The 22,828-nt window shown below is 38.8% G+C and overlaps 1 protein-coding gene across 24 annotated transcripts in view; it reads right to left on the bottom strand.

Annotated features, from left to right (window-relative positions):
- Positions 1 to 22,828, bottom strand: part of adgrb2 (adhesion G protein-coupled receptor B2) — a 341,068-nt gene that overhangs the window by 66,369 nt on the left and 251,871 nt on the right. For all 24 annotated transcript variants that reach the window (XR_013190423.1, XM_077196041.1, XM_077196031.1 and 21 more), the window contains one exon: positions 1,149 to 1,252. Coding sequence is in view for 23 of the 24 variants with exons in the window: in XM_077196041.1 (XP_077052156.1) it covers positions 1,149 to 1,252 (104 nt within the window). In the remaining variant the exon portion in view is untranslated. The remainder of the gene's footprint in view (positions 1 to 1,148; positions 1,253 to 22,828) is intronic.

The raw sequence follows: 22,828 nt of genomic DNA, 5'->3' as shown, positions 1-22,828 counted from the left end.
ATTCCAACTGCTACCTTTACACCTAGAAGGTAAAGTTCCCCAGCGGCTATTTTCTCCAACTTAAACCGATACCGTGACTATGTGCAGTTGCGCACAAATTGTCTATGCACTCGTGAGGTGTCTAGATTATGCACATGACTTAAACGCTGGCAGACACACCAGCAGTTGTTTGCAGGTATATTGATCATGAAATCAGAAATTTCTTGTCTTGAATTATTCATTCATTCATTCATATTCATTCATTCATTCATTTATGTCACTTGTTTTTTTGTCATCTAAAAAAATAAATATTTTGTTTTTAAGGGGGCCCCAAGCAGCCGCTTAGTTCGCTTATGCCTCTGGCCGGCCCTGATTATTGCGTTTATTGGATGCTATGCGCGCTACAATGTTCCATTCATTTATCAACTGAAAACAGGATGACTAATCGATTCTTGGGATTTAAGAATCGATATCGGTTCTTAAAAATGAGAATCGATTAAAATCGAGAAATCGATATTTTTTACCCAGCCCGATAATTTCTGATTCTTTTGAACGTTTCAAAGTTTCCACAAAAATATTAAACGGTTTTCAATATTGATAATGATTATATATATATATATATATATATATATATATATATATATATATATATATATATATATATATATATATGAATAAAAAACAACCATCATTTGAAAAAAATTCAGAGTCATACTTCTGAGGAGATAAATACTTCACTAAGGGCCAGCCTTTTTCTGGATGTAGTGTTAGCTGATCATGTGACCATCCCAGGCCATCTGCCACACTGAGCTGTTAGCAGCCACGCTAGCCTTCACTAGCACTCTCCATATAATCCTGTCCCGCCACAGGAAGCTCCCGCCATCCCTCATTTGTTCCCAATTATTGCTAATTGCAGTTTTGGCCCACTCTAGATCTACCCCATGCCAGCTGCTCGATCCCAGCCCGGGCAACCTCATGTGGGAAGCTGAACAAGTCTGAACAATGAATCTTTTAAGGTATAAGTGTACCTGTGAGAGCACCGGGATGCAAACAAGGGGAATGGTGCACGGTAATATCCTATTATCATCAGAGGACAGCAGAACCTGGAAGCTACATTCAGAAATTCCTCTGCAGAATTGTGGGTTAGTGAAGGGCCTTACTGAACTCACCTCCAGAAGGCAGCGTAGATGAGCAGCAGAATGAGTAGAGCCGTACAGGAAATGCCACAGCCCACCATGAGGGGCACAGACGGCATACTGGAGGGCCCCATACCCTGGGAAGAGATAGATGGAGAGAAGGAAGATTAATAATGGATGTTATTGTAAATGTAGGTGATAAACACAATCAGTCAGTCAACAATGCAACATGACATTCAGCCTGAAAACGTTTAATTTGTGATAATGACCAGCTGACTGTACTAAATCCTGCTAAATCCATGACAACAAACCAAACAAATAAATTAACAAAAACTATTGGAACTAGAAAATAAAATAGACAAAATAGAAAACAATAATTTTAAATTGTAAAAATATTTTCACAGAATTACTATTTTAACTGTCAAATAAATGTAGCCTGTGTGAGCATAAGAGACTTAGGGTCCTATTTTAACGATCTAAGCGGATGATTTAAAGCGCACAGCCCAAGTGCACATAGGGTATGTCCAAATCCACTTTTGGTAGTTTTACGACGGGAAAAATGGTCAGTGCACCCGGCGCATGGTCTAAAAGGGTTGCCCCTAATCTCTTAATGAGTAATGGGTGTGTTTTGGGCGTAAATTTGAATAAACCAATCAAAGTGTAATTTCCTAATCCCTGTAAAAGCCAGTTACGCTCGCGCCATGGCGGATTCGCTATTTAAATCGTGAAAAAAAACAAAAAAAAACTGAATGCTTTTCCAGTGAGAAAACGGATCTGCTGCGAGACAACCCGGATTCCACCATATCTTTATGTAGACAATAATAATATTTTACATTGAAATCCTTTGATGTTTAATATTTGGCTAGTTTGTGTGCTGCAGCGCATCCCTGTGCATGTAATAAGCAGAGTTTATGGGAGTTGTGGACCCGCCTATAGGCGCATATTACTAATAACAAAAAAATAATTAAAAATACTGCATCATAACTTTAGACCAGGTTTCAGTTGGTCAATTGCGCAGTGTATTTCAGTTGCCTCAAAATAGCAATGCGCCAACAATGCGCCTGAAAACACCTTGTTTTTAGATCAGCAGCCCATAGGCACATACATAGGCACAAATGCATTTGCTATTTAAACAACGTGGCGCAGGACGTGAAAATGATAACTGCGTCAGGCTGAAACTAGCAAAAACCATTTGCGCCTGGCGCTGCATTGCAGAGTGTGTGATAGTGCCCAATGTGTGTGAGTGTGTATATGAAACGTGAGTAAAAACTGCAGAGAGAGAAATCAGATTCTGCAAACACTTGACAAACAGCTTCAGGTTGAGAGAAGGATAAAACTGTAGAGAGAAAATAATACAGAGCGGTAGTAGTGAGAGGATTACATTCTACATTCAGGTTAAAGCTAAAGGCCAAGGAAGGGTCTTCTTTCCAAATAGCCTCATACTACTCCATCTTCTCTTTTACTCCTGAGCTCATTTTCTCTTTTGTCCCACCAGGTCATAGCTAGATTCTCTTCTTAAACTGGACTTTCATCCCCCATCAGCCCTTTGGCACTTGACCTCTTTGCCCCAGCCTATTAAGCATATCTGCCTAGAGAAGGGTTACTACGGGTGAACGCATGCTTCATGTTTCTGGATTAACCCACCTACTCAGTCCTACCATCAAGAAGTGTGTGGTGATCTGTGTAACCACAAATTTCCTCTGAGGTAAAAGCACAGTTCAGGGTTCAACTTAATGTTACATGCACAAGTACAATGAAATGTGTATATGCATATATGCGGACGTTATCGTCAAATGTTTAGACAAATTCAAATGTATGCTGCTTATAATCTTAAAATATGTGTGTCTTATCGATAAATGCATGGAATTAAGGGCTGCATGATATTGTTTTAACTATACTACTACTACTATATATTTAAATAATAATAATAATTGCTTTTGATAATAATAATACTTCACTATTGTAGTAATTATAAATAATGAGTAGATGTGTATAAACTTTTGACAGGTAGTGGTTTGCAAAGACAATAAGTTAAAGGGTTAGTTCACCCAAAAATGAAAATTCTGTCAGTATTTACTCACCCTCATGTTGTTCCAACCCCGTAAGACCTTCGTTCATCTTCGGAACACGAATTAAGATATTTTTGATGAAATCTGAGAGCTGGATCAGTCCTGCATACTAGTCCATAGGCTTCTTGAGGGATTGAACTTGCAGGCCCCGAAAAGTTATTAAAGACATCGTTAAAATAGTCCAGTGACTACAGTGGCTCAATCTTAAGTTTATCGAACAACGATAATACTTTTTGTGCGCAAAAACAAACAAAAATAACGACTTTATTTCAACTATTAATTTCCTTCTCTGTGGGCCTCTAGTCAGTTAACTTAGTGTAATAGCGTAGAGCTACGTCACACGTAGGCTCACTATTGGCAGACGCTGGTCATGTGGGTGATGTGTGTGACGTACAACAACAGAAGCGTACGCTGTTATGCTAGTGAACTGACTCGAGGACAACGGAGAAGGAAATGAATAGTTTAAATAAAGTCGTTATTTTAGGGGGGTTTTTTTGCGCACAAAAAGTGTTCACGTCGTTTGATAAACTTAAGATTGAGCCACTGTAGTCACTTGGACTATTTTAACGATGTCTTTAATAACTTTTCGGGGCCTGCAAGTTCAATCCCTCAAGAAGCCTATGGACTAGTATGGAGGAGTGATCCAGCTCTCAGATTTCATCAAAAATATCTTAATTCGTGTTCGAAGATGAACGAAGGTCTTACGGGGTTGGAACAACATGAGGGTGAGTAAATACTGACAGAATTTTCATTTTTGGGGTGAACTATCCCTTTAAACTTAAATACAAATAAATAGAACGAACGGTCGATCGATAGATAGAATGATAGACATATAGATAGATAGATAAATACAACAAGAGACTGTTAGAACAAACGATAGAGCGAATAGAAAGTGATAGATAGAATGATAGATACATACAAAATAAAATAAAATAAAATAAAAAAATAATGCCTCTCAACTGCCTGTCCAGTTTTGAAGGAATTAAATGTGGTTGAGTAATCAGTGAAGAACATTTTGACATTTGTGCCTTCCTGCTCTCGCAATAAATTGCATCTTCACACAACGTGTGACATTGTCATGTGAACCACAGGGGGGTCTAATCACTCAGACACCACTGCTAATGCCCCCATCACCAGCTCTTCACAGCACATCATTATAGTGGATCAGCCTGTAATCATTATACAGGTCACAGTATTCCTCTTTGAAACTAGAAACATATTAGAAGCATACAGGAGTGAGTAATCCCTCCTGCTTTTATTTGTCCATTTTTGTGACTACACCACATTTTTATTTTATTTATTTATTTGTATGTGTTTCTCATTTACCATCCCTGATAAGTGTAACATCTAAGCCCAGATTGGAAATCCACACTTTTATTCATATTTTCTGTGCCGCTTTTGGGAGATAATAATTCTGTGGCAATCTGCAGAGCTTTCTACCATCTGCTGGTTGACATGATTAAAGTCTTCCACAATCAGGGACACAGCATCAGGGTAGGTGCTTTCAAAGCTCGACTCCCTTTTGTGACATACATCCGAGAGACGCAGCTTCTCGAATGAGAAAACATGTAGGGCGGTCCATGGGAATTGATTGGATGATTGTAGTTAGCTATTGGTCGATCTCATGTGAGTGACAGGTTGTCCCGCCCTCATGCCAGTAAACACATCATCAGAGAAGAGAAGAGATGAGCTGCAAGAGTTTAAAAAAAAATAATGATGTGTTTGGATAAATCATTTTTAATACAAACTGCAATATTCCATAAACAAGAATTGTCCATTTTCGTTTCATGGTGACTTTATTAGTATATGGTTTACAAAATGCCACTTCCAGATTGGTGCAGAATACTTATTTAACAGTGAGATTTACCAGGTCACTATGATAATAAGTAATGAGGACACCATGAATTTCCAGTTAGACATACACCTCCTAAGCTGGTCTCATCGCATTCTCCAACATCATTAACAGATGTTTTTGCATTGTCTGTTTTGTGGAAATTCGCAAAGCTTTCAATTTAGCAGCCACACATTTCATGTAGGCCTACCTCTTAAAAACCACATACTTTAAAAGACCATTGTCGTTTAAAATAAATCTTGAGTGATTCATGCTGCACTGATTGTCAATTCAAATGTAATTGTTGTAAACAAATGATTCAATTGAATTCAGTTCAATACACTGAACAGTGGTCCGTTAAAGCAGCTTATTAATTACTTGCACTCTAATGAATAAGATAAAACAAATAAAGTAAATAGTATCTGAACAGAAACACTAAGTGTAGTTCATGTTCCCACACCACTCATCTGTTCTTGCGGATACATTCTTCCTCTTCAAGTTCTTGGAATAGAAAGCGCAGTCATATGATCTGTCTGGAAGTCATGTGTGATAGTGGTGTGGCAGTAATCAAGAGCATTCTTACAGGCCGGGAGGCATGCTGGTATTTCAGAAGAACAGTCGTGCAGGTTGGCATGATTAAAGTCTCCTGCAATCAGGGACACAGCATCAGGGTAGGCTCTTTCTTATTTGTTAAAGAAATAGTTCACCCAAAATGGAAAATTCTGCTATAATTTAGTCATGCCGTTTCAAACCCATATGACTTTCTTTCTTTCTTTCTGTTAAATATAAAATAAGATATTTTGAGAAATGTCTCAGTGTTGTTTTCCCACATTAATAGAAGTAACCGACATTCTACAAAATATCTTCTTTTGTGTTCTGCAGGTTTGTAACCTCATGATGACAGACTTTTTATTTTATAGTGAACTTACTGATTTGATTGCATACATGACATTGAATAAAAATCCTGTAGAAATGCTGTTATTTAACAGTAAGATTCCATGTTGGAACAACAAAAAATCAGAAAACCAGGAGCTTAACATGAGACATATGCCACCTTTCAATCTATGCTGTCTGTCAAGCTGCAGAGCTTTGTATTAGGAGTCAGCTAGAGCTTGTTGAGACAGATAATCTAGTAATACCTGATAAAGGCTTAACCCCTTGTTCATCTCATTCTTCATGGACAGCACGCAAAAAAAAAGTATGGTCAAAAATGTCAAGAGACAAGTAGGCCACCAAGATACATCTTTCAAATAGGCAGGATGAATCCTATCGTGGGGTCCAAAAGACCACCAGATGAATGCTTCATAGTTTTCAAATAAAAATTTAAAACCAAGTCAAATAAATGAATAAATGTAAAATGAATGTAAAATAAATACATTTAAAATGAATAAATAAATCCATCCTTCCATCCTGATAGATAAAGTACTCTCATGTTAAGCGATATGTATCATTGCATCGCATATATTATTATATATTATTATTGCCTTTATATAAATTTGGATACATAAACATGTAAAACTTCATTCACATACATACAGTACACTAATGTAAAGTCAATGTTGGAGAAAGTTTCTGTTAAAAGTATAATGAGTTACAATATTGTGTAACTGTAACTAACTTAATTGCATTAGTCACTTTTTATGTAAAGCAATAGATTATGTTACATTTGTGATAATTTTTCTTGTTTGTTTTTTAATTCTTTCCTCGCCATGACTGAATTTTCCATCACTTACGGGACAGCGCTTTCCCACCATTGACATAATTTTCCGTCTTTCTGTGTTTTCATTGTTATAAGATAGGGGACACTATTATGCATCTTCTGAAAGAGTATAGGCACAGGTAAAAAAGGAGCAGAAACAAGCAACAAAAGCATTGCTTATGCACATTGTAGTCTTTTGAAAAAAAAATATATATATATACATATATATATATATATTTTTTTTCTCAGCAAAAGACACCATAACAGTTTTGTCTCTGCAGCCATTACACTGAGGAATAAGTCATAGCTATACTTTGCACGGCTGTTGCTTTTATGTATGTATTAATTTATTCTGGACCAGTAAGAAGTTTTTATTTTTATGTTTTTTTAATTAATTTTATTTATTTATTTATTGAATTTAAATTTACTCTATTCCATTTTCTAATTTTTACTGTCTAAAGGTGAATGATTTGTGACATGTGCCCCTTTGTTTTCCATATGTGTGTATGAGGACTCTACTGCAAACAAAATCTACCTCCGGGTACAAATAAAGTAACTTTAACTTGAACTCTTTGTTCAAAGTGTTGCTTTTTTATAACACTTACCAACATTCAAGTGTTGACAAAAAATAATGCATGAAGCTACAATACAAGTTTTTTTTTTTAATGGTTAAATTAGCTCACATTACTTATTTTTAAAAAGTAACTAAAATATTCTACAAATAATACATCTGATAATGTAACCCGCATTACTTGTAATGCATTACCCCAAAATATATACTATTTTACTATTTAGCATATCTCAACTTCTTGATTGCTTGTATCGTTGCAAAAAATAAACACTATTATTATTACATTAATGATTTTATAATGATGTAATGTAAAGCTGCTTTGAAAGTGTAATGTGAAAAGCACTGTTGTATATATATATATATATATATATATATATATATATACACACACACACACACATATATATATATATATATATAGAAAGAGCGATAGATAGATAGATATAGATAGATACATAGAGAGAGAGAGAGAGAGAGAGAGAGAGAGAGAGAGAGAGAGAGAGAGAGAGAGAGAGAGAGAGAGAGAGAGAGAGAGATAGCGAGATATATACTGTAGATAGATAGATAGATAGATAGATAGAGAGATAGATAGATAGATAGGTGGATAGAAAGATGGATAGATAGATAGATAGATAGATAGATAGATAGATAGATAGATAGATAGATAGATAGATAGATAGATAGATAGATAGATAGATAGATAGATAGATAGAGAGATAGATACTGTAGATAGATAGATAGATAGATAGATAGATAGATAGATAGATAGATAGATAGATAGATAGATAGATAGATAGATAGATAGATAGATAGATAGATAGATAGATAGATATATAGATAGATAGTCAGGCCACGCTAGAATCTATTCTGTATGAGTAAAGCACTTGACACAATATCTCTAAAAGGCCACAGCTAAGTTGTAAATAAATAACACTGAATGCTCTTTGGGAGAGCCTGTGAAATGGCTACAGGTTTGAGTTTATAAAGCTTGCAGCTGTTTATAATAAGCCGTGAATTGGCTTGAATATGAAGTCCTCATTCATGCACTTACAGCTCAATTGGCCTCCTGGTGTGGACCGGTCAGGCTTCCACACAAAGCATTTATGACCAAACAGCATTTCTGAACAAAGGCCCTAAAGCTTGTGTGTGGGTTGTGGGAATGGCCTTCCAACAGCGCCTACTATGTGTGCACATCTGTTCTGTGTAAGCCTATGCGAGTGTTTGTGTGCAAAGGAAAGGAAAGGTAGACGAGGGAAAAAGAGGCTATTAAACAGCTTAGAGAGTGTGAGAGAGTTTGGAGCTGGTGGAGGTATGGTGGCATTGTTTTTACTCAAACTGGCAGGTGTAGGTGTAACAGGTGGCACTAGGAGAGGGGCTGCCAACCTTCACTCTCATCTTTTGCTTAGCCTATTGTCCCTGGCATATTATTTGCCAACATTATGCCTCTGCCGGCTTCAGTTTGGCAATTTTGACCATTCTAGTATGCCAGCAGCCTGAAAAATTACTATAGGTGTTGTCTCTTTCACAGAAATGCCATTGGCAGGGTAGATGAGAGGATTGCTCCTGTCCTGATGTGAAAATGAAAACAGAGAAGCACTAGGGGTATATATCGGAGAATAGAGAACAACAGCTGGATCTGAAAGCAAAAAAAAAAAAAAAAAAAGAAAGAAAATGATTCAAAATAAAATATATAACTCTTTCAAGATAGACTAAACATGAGCTTAAAACTTGTCTGATGATAAATTACCATTCAAAAATTTGGGGTCGGTAAGATTATTTAAAAAATGTGTTTTGAAAGAAGACTCTTATCCTCACAAAGGTTGCTGCATTCATTTAATTGAAAATACAGGGGGAAAAAATAATATTGTGAAATATTTTTGTAATTTTATTATAATTTAGAATGACTTTCTAATTTAATATATTTTTAAATGTAATTCATTCCTGTGATCAAATCGTCTCGGTTATGTATGTAACCTTCGTTCCCTGAGTACAGGGAACGGAGACGTGTCGTCGGGGGAGTTCCCTGACGAATTGGGATCAGGCTAGGGAGCCAATTGCCTTCGAGATAATTAAAAATGAGCCAATGGACATTTGCATGCAAAATGTGCATTCCGCGACCCGCCTACCAGCGCGGGTATAAAAGGCGGAAGTAAATATTGCGCAATGCTTTTCGCTGAGGAGCCGAACAGTGTCCAGTCCTCCGCGAAGGTACAGCGACATGGCGAAGGGACGACATGTCTCCGTTCCCTATACTCAGGGAACGAGGGTTACATACGTAACCGAGACGTTCCCTTTCGTCCTGGGAACTCCAACGTGTCGTCGGGGGAGTTCCCTGACGAATTGGGATCCCTAATAAAATGCCATGGTGCTTGCCCCTTCCAGCGCCCGGCTAAGCTACCCTGCAGCAGTTTCTTGAAATAAGCTGCGGGAGCTAGCATGGGAAGCACACTAATGTTCCACAAGACCCACACAGTGGATATTGGATAACACTGGGAAAGCGTTCCCTCAAGAGATGGGAAAACGCTGTGGAAGCCCCAGCCTGACTGAGGAAGGCCAGGAATACACATATGTACTAGCCCAGAGGGATAGTGAAACATATGGCAGTCCCTGAGGTAGTCCCAATCCAGGGGAAGTGGGAGCGTACTCAACAGGGGCGACCAACGAGTCCGTCAAGGGGAAGACACGGCTGAACTGCACGTGGCGTCAAGGGGAAGACACGGCTGAACTGCACGTGGCATCATGGGTCACAGTAGAGACCACTGGAAGCACCCAGTCTACTAACAACTCCTACAAGAGGTAGCAGACCTGGTGCCAGGCAGTCCGCCACGCCCAGCACCGGAAGGGTAAAGGAGGAACTCACGAGGCTCACCGACGTAGGGCGCCATACGGAGCAAAGAACGCACGTATCCGCTGCGAGGCAGAGTGGCGTAGCAAGCCGACACAACCTATTCCCTCGACCCACTGGCCGTAGCCAGAACTCGGGAGGAAACAGGTTCCACATGAAGGCTATAGAACCTAGCGAACGTGTTCGGTGTCGCCCAGCCCGCAGCTCTACAGATGTCTGTCAGCGAGGCGCCTTGGAGGCTTGGAGGATTTGGAGGTGTGCAGGAGATGTGCAGAGGCACCAAAGTGGACATCACTCGACCCAGGGAACGTGCGGTGACTTTCGTCACCCGGAGGGCGAGGTCCGCCGCCGCACGCAGCTCCTGCAGGAATCCTGGGTCGAGACCACCCTCCTGCATGTCATGGAGTGCCTTGGCCTGGTGGACCTGCAGCAGCGCCATGGCATGCAGGGCAGAAGCGGCGTCTCCACACGCCATGTAGGCATCCCTGGTCAGACCAGAGGAAAACCTACAGGCGCGGGAGGGGAGTGAAGGGGCACCCCACCAGGAGGAAGCGGTCTTAGGACACAATTGCATCGCAACCGACCGCTCCACTGGGGGGATTCCCTCGTACCCGTGCGCAGCTCCGCCGTCAAGAGTGGTGAGGAAGGAGGAGCGAGGTTGCCTACGTCTGGTCGCGAGGGGGGCCAGCCAAGACTTCCTCAGCTCCTCATGCACTTCAGGGAAGAATGGTACTGGAGAAGGCTGCGGGGCAACAGCACGGCCCGCTCCGAGACACCAATCATCCAGCCGCGAAGGTTCGGGACCCGGTGGAGGGTTCCAGACGAGCCTGACATTTGCGGCTGCCCTTTCGAGCATAGCGGCCAATTCTGGATCCGGGTCAGCCGCAGCCACCACACCCGAAGGGGGTAGACCCGCTGAGTCATCACCAGAAGATGACCGCTCTTCCTCCGATGCCGCAATCGACATCTGATCCTCAGGCGGTGCCCCAAAGGAGACAAACGGAACCGCTACGAGCTACTAGAGGCGTGGGAAGCCCATGAGGATCTTTCACCAGACGGGACATTCCGCACGGTAACCTTCATCCGCTCACCAACAGGAATCACCGAAGTAGCCGTCTGCCGAACTGAACCGGCAGACAAACTAGATCGGGGATTCTCTGAAGGGACTCCCCCATGTTTCAGGGTTCGCAGTCTCGAACGCAGCATCGCAGGAGTCATGTTCCCGCAATGAGAACATGACTCATTCACAAACGCTGCCTCAGCGTGCTTTAAGCCCAAACACGAGAGGCAGTGTTTATGACCATCTTCTTGAGGGAGAAGTCGACCGCATCCAGAAACGCACGGGTGAAACGACATCCTGAAAAGGACGCGAATCGCCCGTGGTGCTCTTTTAGAAAAAGAAAAAAAAGCTATTCCGCGTGCCGAGGCACAGAGGGAACACCGCGGCAGACACAACGGGGAAACTGCAAGCCCGTGTGCTGCACTCACCCAATACCAGCCGTTAAAACGACTCTTTGTTTTCGGAGGAAAACGGCCAGCAGTAGGAAGCGATGTACACTCACGCGCCGTCACACCAGCACAAGAGGATCTTCTCTTCTTCAAAGAGGACTCGTGAGTTTAACTCTCTCCGGTTATACAGCAGCTCGCACAGAGACACACTGGATGGCTTCGAAGCAAAAAGCATTGCGCAATGTTTACTTCCTCCTTTTATACCCGCGCTGGTAGGCGGGTCGCGGAATGCAAATCTTGCATGCCAATGTCCATTGGCTCGTTTTTAATTCTCTCGAAGGCAATTGGCTCCCTAGCGTGATCCCAATTCGTCAGGGAACTCCCCCGACGACACGTCGGAGTTCCCAGGACGAAAGGGAACTGAATTTTCAGCATCATTACTCAGTATTCAGCCTCACATGAACTTCAGAAATATTTCCAATATGATGATTTGATGCTCAAGAAACATTTCATATTATTCTTTAAATAAACAAATAAATAAATAAAATCTTACTGAACCAAAACTTTTGAATGGTAGTGTGTTTTAGTAGAAGCTACAAGTCAGTGTTCTTTTTTGTGTGTGTTAAATAAAGTTTAATAACCAAATTCCCAATAAAAAAATAAAAACGTTCTACCTAAACTCTCAAACTATTTATGTACTCATATATTCAAATATTTTGCTATTTAAAAAAAAACATTATGTTTATACTCAAAATCACTTATTATAAGTCTTTTAAATGATTATAAATGATTCATGGGATACATAACTGCCTCCAAAGTCTATTTTCACATTTTGAACAAAATGCATCCAATCCAAGTTTTTAACGCTGTGATTCGCAGCTTTGGTTCATTGCTCTCAACTCTTTATTGAAGAAAAATGATTGTAAAAAAAGACTCTAAGGTCACTGAAAATGTATGAGGTCACTGTTGCACTCTATGAGAGTTATTGAAACAGAAAGAGAGAGAAAGAGAGAGAAAGGGTATCCTTGCTGTGGAAGTTTTAGCAATGGCCTAATTTCCAATTCACTACCACACCTCAGACAGATGTGTGGGCGCTAGACAGCACGAGGTGACAACAGAATAAAAACTAAAAAACTAATTCATGAAAAGGAAGAATCTCATACAAAAAAGAGAGATGGAGAAGGACAGCAACCATTTTAAACAAATTGAAGAAATAAGTATTATATACGTTGTATTGCTCTATATTGAATTACTAAGGACAGCTTCTAAGCCTTCAACTGATGCCATGTTGCACCATAACAGCATGAGTCTTCACACTGAACTATCAATGCTCCGTGTCACTCTTGCATGTCAAGTGACAGTAAAGACATCCATAATGTTACAAAGTATTTATATTTCACAGTTCTTTTGACCTTTCTCCTTATGAAAAATTCATGAAAAAGTTACAGTTCCCACAAAAAACACAGATAATAATAAGAATAATGCTGCCTTCACATGCAATCAGAATTATTGTAAATACAAGTTTTCTAGTCAGAATTTGGACATGGATGTCCTCTCAAGTTATAAGCGGGAAGCTCAGAGATAATTTTGATATCCCAGTTTCCAGGTTGGTCTTCTAAGAAACTTGGCGGATGGGAGAACCATTGCTTCTGTGACTGGTATTATTTATTAGTTTTTTCCACAGAAATTACATCACATTGTCTTGTCATTAAATTTGTGTATATTTACAGTACATATATAAATAACCATTTGAAGCATATTGTATGTTTTATACACAGAGAAAATAGCATCTATTTAAATTAATGTAGATTGGTGAATGTGTATATAGCTGTCAACAAATGGGACGCTACATTTTATTCAAAATTAAATATCTTCAACATAGCTTGGGTTTAATAAGATTTCCCCAAGAAATAGGCAATAATAAACTCAGTTCTTTATGACAACAAAGCACTTTAATGCGACAAGCATTTCAGAAGAGGGAAGTATGAGATTTCCGATAGCACGTGTAGTCAGCATAACAAGCACCAAATCAACATATTAAAATTATTTTTGAAGTATCATGTGACACTGAAGCGTAATGATGCTGAAAATTCAGCTTTGCCATCACAGGAATAAATGACATATTAAAATATATATTAAAACAGTCATTTTAAATTGTAATAACATTTCACAGTGTTACTGTTTTTACTGTGTTTTGGTATTAAATAAAGTAAATGATCCTTCAAAGAAAATCTTCCCAGCCCAAAACGTTTGAACATTGGTGTATATCATACTGTATGTTAGAAACAAAATATTATTTATATTAGTAGGCCAGGGACCAGAGACATCAGAAGCTGGCTTTAATGTAACAGCCCGAAATTATTTAAAAACATCACACAAAATTACAAACAAAATATATTTATAAACACAATTATTTTATTTTAGGAAAACAGAGAAACAGTGGCAGGAGTATTTGTGCAGCATATCGAAAATAGAAACGTGTTGTTGCTTTGTTCATCATACTGTGAATGATCTAGTTTATCTAATATAGAAATATATTAATAGTTCAAACAGATCACTAAAGGCACCAATCATAAAAAAATAAAAAAATAAAAAATCTCTATGATAATCACGCACTAATACATCTGCCTCCTTCTTGCATCTGAATCACATGCACGTCTTTTTAACTCAAAACTGGGCCTACTTGACTTTCAAACAATCATTTTAAATTTTTCTAGTGATATGAGGTGAGATTTAATCACAATTGTCGTCCGTTGAGAGGTTATATGATCACATGCCATGTCCACAGAGAACCTGGTTTGGTAGAACCAGTTCTCGTTCACGGGACTACAGCCCTAAGCGGCCATACCATAAGACTTGTTCTAAAAAAAGCATGTACCACAGCTCCCATTGGCTCAGAGGGCCACAGACGGCACGCATATTACATAGGGAATTATAGGTCGTCTATCCCAGCACACCCTATGGCAGAGTGAAGCTCCTCAGCAAATAGAAGTCATGTCTATTTTCAGCCCAGGCACTTTAACCTACTTCTCCAGCCTCACGCGCTGCATAGCCACCATTTATCCCTGATCTCTCCTCTCCCCATTCCTTCTCACGCCGCAATAACTCATTATGACAATAAGAAACGCACTAAGCAGAACCAGGGAGCGAGGATGAGGGAAAACAAGAAAAACCTAACATGAACTTAGTCAGACTTGGCATTAATCAAACGGTTGAAACTCTCCGAGGCGTATCGTTCCCTCATCTAAGCCCTGAGACCTTCGAGACCAAGGCTTGATCTGCTGTTTGGATGTGTGTCGACCGCTCCACCTGATTCACGCCCACGTCAGGGGAGACCAAGTGCCATTTTAGCATATGCTAACGCTATCCTTCAAGTTCCCTTGACACTTGTTATCTTTGAAATGGTTGGGAGAGAAACAGAGTGGTGGGACTCTTTGTCAGGGCGACGGCGCATGATGTGAGCCTCGAGCCCAAAACAGCGTGCTGATCAATCATTATGATCCAAACCCACCAGGAGCTTCCCAAAACAGGATGACCCAAGAGCTTGCTAAAGCTTTTAGAACTGCATGGACCCTTTTCACATTTCCAGGGTTTTCAGAAGCTCAGAAGTAGTTGAGTAAACTTCTATACTGGTGAGCGGAAACTACAACAAATACTTTTGCATTCCCATTTGGCGCAATGGCAAAAGAAAACAAAAATACACAATGGGATTTCTATGACTCTCCAAAAGAGAGAAAAGTTTCCTAAACCCTGGGTTAACGTTATTTGCATATTTGCGGTGTCAGTGTCACAGATTGAACAAATGGCCAATCAATATGTCATCATCAACTAAAATGTTCACATAATGCACTAGCATTGCACATCCTCATATTATGTATTCCTGACTGCACTGTCAAGTTTATCCTGAATGGCCTTTTCGGACAATACAACAAAGAATGAAATTGTCTTCAATTATTGCGTTTTCTGTCACCATTAGACATTTTTTCCGCTCAAACAAGGAAACTACTCTTTCTACGATGCGCTCCATTTCCATGAATGTACAAAGCATGTGAATATGATGCACACGACTGGCTGTTTGTCGAGCTGTAAGATTCTAACATCGCATTGTTTAATACTGTACACGATTGGCATGGCAAAAGCAGTGCTAACCCTTGCCACGGAAGCAGGGTTTCCTAACCCCGGGTAAAACGCGGTGCTTACCCCGCTTCTAAATTACAAGAGTGAAATGTTCCTTTACCAGGTGTTAAAAGTGGGGTTTAGAACAACAATACCCTGGGGTTAAGCACAGTGTGAAAAGCCCTTAAGTGTAGTGTTATGAAAATAGAAAAACACTTTGCTAGAATTTCGGTGTATCTGTGTAAATGCATCATCACAGTCTGTGAAAAGGGTCAATTATACGATCAGCAGAATTTTCAGCAGAATAAACCGGTTCACATGCTGCAATTGGGAATTAAATGAACATGCAAGAAGGGACAGTTCGCAAGGAAAAAATTGAGCTGGTATGTGTATCGCCCAGGAGAGCAGCTATGCTTATTACTGTGTGAGGAATCGCATCACCTCAGCTGAGACTTACACTAGGCCGTGTCCTAATGAGAAAGCGTCTTAGCAATTGTGCCAGTGTCACGGCTGAGACTGGGAATTTCACTGCGAGATACTGCGCACTTTACTGTGCCTCTCCTGTTGTAAACTCTCTATGCTTCATTTCCTTCATCTATTTGGGGGCGGTATAGTCTAATTGATACAAATATGGGCTATTAGTGGTCATATTCATTAATATATTTTTCAAGATGTCTAACACTATACTGATGTAACTACATGTAACTAGATTTGCATTTCCTGGAGGAACTACCAATCCCGGCAGCAAAAGACAACAAAAGTGTCTGTGTAAATGAATAAATCAAGAATTGGAATCAATTAAAATAACTTCTGGAGAATTAATACAATTACATTCTGTAAGTATGAATACATTAGTCAAGTTGGTATTGTAATGTGATCTACGATGTTAGCCATTCCAGTGTTTCGTCACACGTTCCATTTACGATCATGACGACTTCTCCCTTGTGGCTTCATGGGATAGTAGTCCATGCCATGCACACTTGGCTTTCTAACTCACTGTTTTTTGAATACTGTGTATTCGGACATAGTACTCATTTGTTGCATTGCTTTTCATATACTATATAACAGGGAAGTAGGCATTTTCAGAGGCAGGGTATGTGTCGTTTATTAATTTTAAACTAAAGCTAAAACAAAAACTACAAAAATATTTTGTTAATTGAAATAAAGCTGAAATTAAATAAAATATCAATATATTTAATGAAAGCTTATAATAGATGAACACTGAACTAAAACTGAAATATAAATAAATTGAACCTAAAGAGTAGTGGCAATAATAATAATAATAATTAATAATAATAATAATAACAGTAAGGACAAAAGCACATAATAGAATGACTAAAAATGTAACTAAATAATACATATATAATATAAAAGCTAATTCATAATATTAATTAAACAATATATATATATATACTAGGGATGGCCCGATACCATTTTTTTTCAAACCGATACGAGTATTTACATTTGTGTACTTGCCGATATCGAGTACCGATACCGATATTTCTACCGCAAAAGCAACTATAGGCTCCCAGAAAAGAAGACAGAAGACTATTTTAGAACACAGGTTAGAAGACTGTTTTTATTTTCTTCTCTGCTTGTTTTAACAAGTCTAAAAATAAATAATAATGAGTAAAATAATAAATGTATTAACACACAAACCACTGTTAATTTAACATAAAAGCAAGCAGTTACTGCGTGCATGGTCTGACATGACTGAATGCGCCCAAAGTGCGCTCCCTTAATAGTCTAATTCCTAAAAAGCTGACGGTTCATCGCAATCTCACACATCTGTTATTATCAATGAAGCTGACTGCACAATGAATCTTTCATAATATCCACACTTTGTTTGTTATAATTAGAGGATTTGCCAGCATACAGAATTCAGCACTGAACAAAAAAGTTTTGAGCAGTGAGGGGAGTCTATCTTAAATGCTTCTGATTAGCCATTGCGTTCAAGAAATCAACACACATGTCTGTGATTGGCTACATCGCTCAACGCTGCAAACATGTTATGAATAGAAACTCTGGCCTGTAAATCGTTTCTATTTTGTTTTAGTTGTTCTTCTTGCTTTTCTGCAACAGATGAATGAAAATCTATTAGTTTTAATATGTTGTATTCATAGATATTTCTAGTTTGCGGGAGTCCCGCGAATCGTTTTATTCTCCCGGAACCCGCACACACAGAGTGAGTGCATTACCGCCCGCGCCCGCGCTCGCGCTCGGCCATCAGATCTAGTGCCGCGCCGCACTCTTTTGCGTTGGGAGTGCACGTCCCTATGCCTCAGTTCACCTCGACAAAGCACTCGCGGCGGCCAGTTTCGTTTCGCAAAATGTACGTGGTATCGGGGCGTGGTATCGGCGAATTTTTATGAGTAGGAGTACGAGTATATGAGGACAGTATCGACCCGATCCCCGATGCCAGTATCGGTATCGGGCCATCCCTAATATATACATTATAAAATAAGTGTCTTCTGTGTAAAATAACTTCTGTGTTTTCTTTATTTAGAAATAATTAATTAATTCAGTATGAATATTTGAGAAAGAAGACCAATTTACTTGTCAGTATAGAAATAACTGCAATAAAATTGACCAATTCATTATGCAAATAATACAATGGCGGTTCAAATTTAAATAGGGAACATTCTTTCTAATAATGACAACAAAGGGAGATTTCCACATTTTAATTTTAAATTTCTTACACGTAAAGTTCATTAAAAATAGCTAGCATATCTAAGGCTGGAGTTATCTGCAAAAAAGTTGGAATAGTCTATATGTTATTGGTTTGAGCGGAATTAATTGCATAAAATTGCAAAGAAATGGAAAAATATTCTTTTTTGCAGAACATCAATACAGCTCTGCAAACACTGGAAAAACTGTTTCAACAGACTTCGCTGTTTCAGAGTGACATTATTTGACCTTTAGAGCCGTTTTACATTTTTTAAAGAAACGTACAGCAAAAATACACAGATTTTTGCAATTCAAATAGCCCTGAAAGCCTTGTAGCACACTACTTGCAAAAGATCAAAGCATAGATAGTTTGAGATATACAAGACCTTAGGAAAACCAGGTATCTACCACCAACAGCCTTCCTAATCACTATGTCTGATGGGACATTTCATATTTCACCATGTGGAGCGGATAACCTGCAGACATAATGTTTATCTCCACAATATACGTATTTATCTGCGCGTGGCTGTCTGTATACAGAGCAAGATCGGTCAACAAGCCTGAGGCAGATTACAATGCAAATACAGATTCCCTGATACCGAGAGAAAGACCACCGTCCTTCATCCAACCAGACCGCGAGCATCTTAGTATGCAGGGCAAGTAGGCCACTTGTTCAGAATGGGCGTATGCGTATGTCTGTGCTGAAGGGGGTAATAACACCGGATCTTAGCGTGTGCCGTCATGGGTCTTTTCTGCGCTTGAGTGCCTCTAGTTTAATCCTGTGTGACGATGAATCAGTTGCATGGGAAAACTGACAGGCGACAAATTGTTATGGCCTGAAGAAGCCAGCATCTTCTCTGAGCCAACGACTCCCATCATCCATCAGTGAGCAACTGATCAGCACAGAGTTCTGCATACTATGAGGCTGGCATGATAACCATAGGAAGCCTGTAAGCTTGCAGTCACTGCAAATAAGAAAAGAGGCATCGAAGTAAATAAAAGCTCTGTTTTAAATAAAACGGACCTCTAACCTCGGTAAATAGCAGCGTTTCGCTCTCTGGAAAAGACAGCAGGGGATAAACAGGATCAGTGGGTGATAGCAGCTATACTAAAGATGGCCGGTAATGACAGAAGCTTATGCCACTTTCCATCCTCCCTCTCCTCTCGATTAAATGTGAAGGTTAATCCATCCATGTATCTCTCTGTTATTTGCTGTTAACCATTTTATCTTCCCCTCTTCCTCTGTATAGTCCTGTCGATGTGGGCTAGAGTTCCCATGATACCTTAATTAAGCCTTACGGTACCCACTAAAGTATCACAAAACCTATAGTATCTTGATACCACTCTTTTTGTTTGGATGGGTCGTTACTGCTGGGGATGTTCTCATGTTGTTTTTGATTTTTGACAGTTTAGACACATGATAAAATGTATATACAGGACAGATTAAATTGATCAGAAGGGACTGTATTGAAGTGATTAATATGTATGGGCTGTTATTGCTGGGGATGTTTTGGTGTTGTATTAATTCTTTAAAAATACCCGTAAAGATATTATTGATCTTTATTAAAAGTTCATGTTAATTTCAACATTTACTAATAAATTATTAAAAAAGTTGTATCTGTTAATATCATTTAATGGACCCAAATTAAAAATGAACATTTGTATTTCTATTAACTAACATTAACACATATTCATAAATACTGTAACACATGTCTCTCTCATTGTTATATATAGTTCATGCATTAACAAACATAAATACAATGAATACATTGCAAAATATAAAAATACATTATTTTTATTATTATTACACAAGTATCAATTGTTTCTATTATTATTAGTAGTAGTAGTGGTAGTAGTAACAACATCAAATAATAATAATGCTTACAACTATAATAACAATACCAACTATAATAATATAGTAAAACATCTTTCAGAAATTATATTCTACAATATTCTTCACTAACTCACATAATTTTAGTTGTTACAGGAAACTCAAGGAAAGGAACTTTGCACAGCTAAAAATGTATTTAAATAAAAGTTAGGTCTGCAATAAAATAATAAGCAATACAATGGCATTTTGTGGCATTCATGTGATTGTGTTCCTTACAACAACAACAAAACAAAAAATAGCATCATGTCAAGAATCATGACACTTAGGTTGGGTTTTCACTCTTGGTTCCTCCTTCAGGTTCTGTGATGCTTGAGCCATTCAAACCAGTATAACTGACATCCACACCCAGTGGAACACATCACATCGCACATCGCATGCCTTTGCTCTCTTCTGGACACTCTAACACTGATTCACAAGTCACTTACGCTACAGTCTCTCAACAAAACACCAAAACAACCCTTTAACAAGTTCCTAAGGCATTATAATTGAAATGCAGCTTCCATCACGGCTGACTCTCCTCTAGTTCTCAACTACAAAGCCCAAGAGCAGGCTTGATCTGTAATACTGAGAAGCTAGCAGAGTCTTGGGAGGGCAGAGAGCTCTGATCAACACACGATGAACGTGTTTAGACCGCTAGATAACTGTCAGAGCAGCTGCTGTACTTCAGAGGGCCCCCTAGTCAGGACGTTTACATCAGAGGTTTACTAAGGAAGCCTCGCATTTCTGACTTCTTTACTCCTAATTGTGATATATAAACTTTCAAATGCGACTTATAAAGTGCAATTGTGAGGCAGCATTCTAACACCATATTTTCCCTGACCGGACATTTTCCGACAGTATGGTCACTCAAACAGCACACAAATAGCTCTGCTTACTTGAGGTACACAGAATATTTGATTAACAATAGAATTTGAGGTTAGCATGCATGTAGATATAATGAGCGGAACAAGTACACATAAATACTGGGCCTAAATTAAACCTATTTAAGAACTGTATAAAAAATATTTCCCTCAAAGTATCACTAAGCTCCTTGCAATGCATTCTGGGGTTGCTGGAGGATAACTGAGATGCCAAATAGATGTTTTTGCCAAAAAGTCTTAGATGCCATTAAAACATTTTGATAACTACACTTTCTTTTTTTCTTCTTTTTTTTTGCGTTGCGGAAGTGCACCACAAAATGCTCCCTTGATAGGCAGCACACAATATTTTGGAACACAGCGATTTTGTCTGCTGTTTTTGTTAAGCTGCTGGAGAGCATTAAAGATGCTAATGGAGATGTGATGACCCATGTAGATCCAGCGGGTGGAGACTGTTTGATAATAGTGTTGTTTACTCTGCACTTCCAAATGTCACCAGGCATTCCCGCAAAAAAAGCCAACAGCCAGGCAATGACGTTATGATGAGGGACAAAAATTGATAAATGTCGATTAGGAAACATTGACCTACAGCTTTAGGTCTGGCTGACATAGATATGAGCAATCAATTATTATTCCATTCCTGTCTGTTACTCTTCTGTTCTCTTAGGAAGAAACATATTCAGAAATGGCACAGCATATTGTAAAGAACAGTGAGTTGCATTTTAGAAAAGTGTGCTACTGTAACTATCATAACATAGGCAAATAGCATAAAATATGAAGGTAACGCTTTATTTTACAGTGTCTTTGCTACATGTGGTTATCGTAATAACTATAGATTATGGATAATTACATGCAACTAATCCTAAACCAAACTAAACCAAACCAAAACCTAATCCTAACTCTATAGCCTACATTAAGTTATGTAATATTACTCAGTACTTAAATGTATAATTACAGTGTAACAAAGAAATCCTAAAATAAAGTGTAACCAAAATTTAAAAAAAAAAAATATATTGGTTGAACTAGAATGTAAAGTGATCATTAAATATGGATAATCCACAACATTCAATGGTGTAGGCTTAAAATAATAGTTTACCCCAAAAAATTACAAATTTACGCAGCCTCATGTCGTTCCAAACCTGTATGATTTTCTGGTTACAATTTATTTTAAGGTGCCCTTGTTACAGTGTAATTATACAAATAAGTACTGAGTAATATTAATTAATAACATGTACTTACTATACAGTAATAAGGGTAAGGGTTTGGTTTAGGGTTAATTGCTTGTAATTATGCATAATTTACAGTTATTACTATAGGAAGTACATGCAACAGGGACACAAGTGTTACAGACTTTCTACGTAATATTTTTGAGAATGTTGGTAACCAATCAGATTTAGTCACCGTTGACTTCCACAAACACACTGAGACATTTCTCAAATTATATTAGAAGTTGTATGGGTTCAGAATGTCCTGAGGGTTTTCAATTTGGAGTAAACCATTTCTATGAATGATTGTAGCTTGTGACTGCTGGTACAAAAACTGCAGGTTCACAACCCAGTGAGGCGACCCAGTAACTGCAGAGCTGCTGTGCCCTTTAACAAGACACTTTGCTGGGACACTGTCTCTACAGTTACTGGATTGCAAGTCATTTCAGACCTGGCAAGCGGCTGTTAAATGAAAAACAAATAAAAAGCTATCAGACACATCCGTCAAATCTT

Source organism: Siphateles boraxobius, unplaced genomic scaffold (assembly GCF_051911475.1).
Source record: "Siphateles boraxobius isolate OS27281-9 unplaced genomic scaffold, OSU_SipBor_1 35, whole genome shotgun sequence".
Classification (NCBI taxonomy): Eukaryota; Metazoa; Chordata; class Actinopteri; order Cypriniformes; family Leuciscidae; genus Siphateles; species Siphateles boraxobius.
This window is presented reverse-complemented; position numbering and strand designations above follow the sequence as displayed.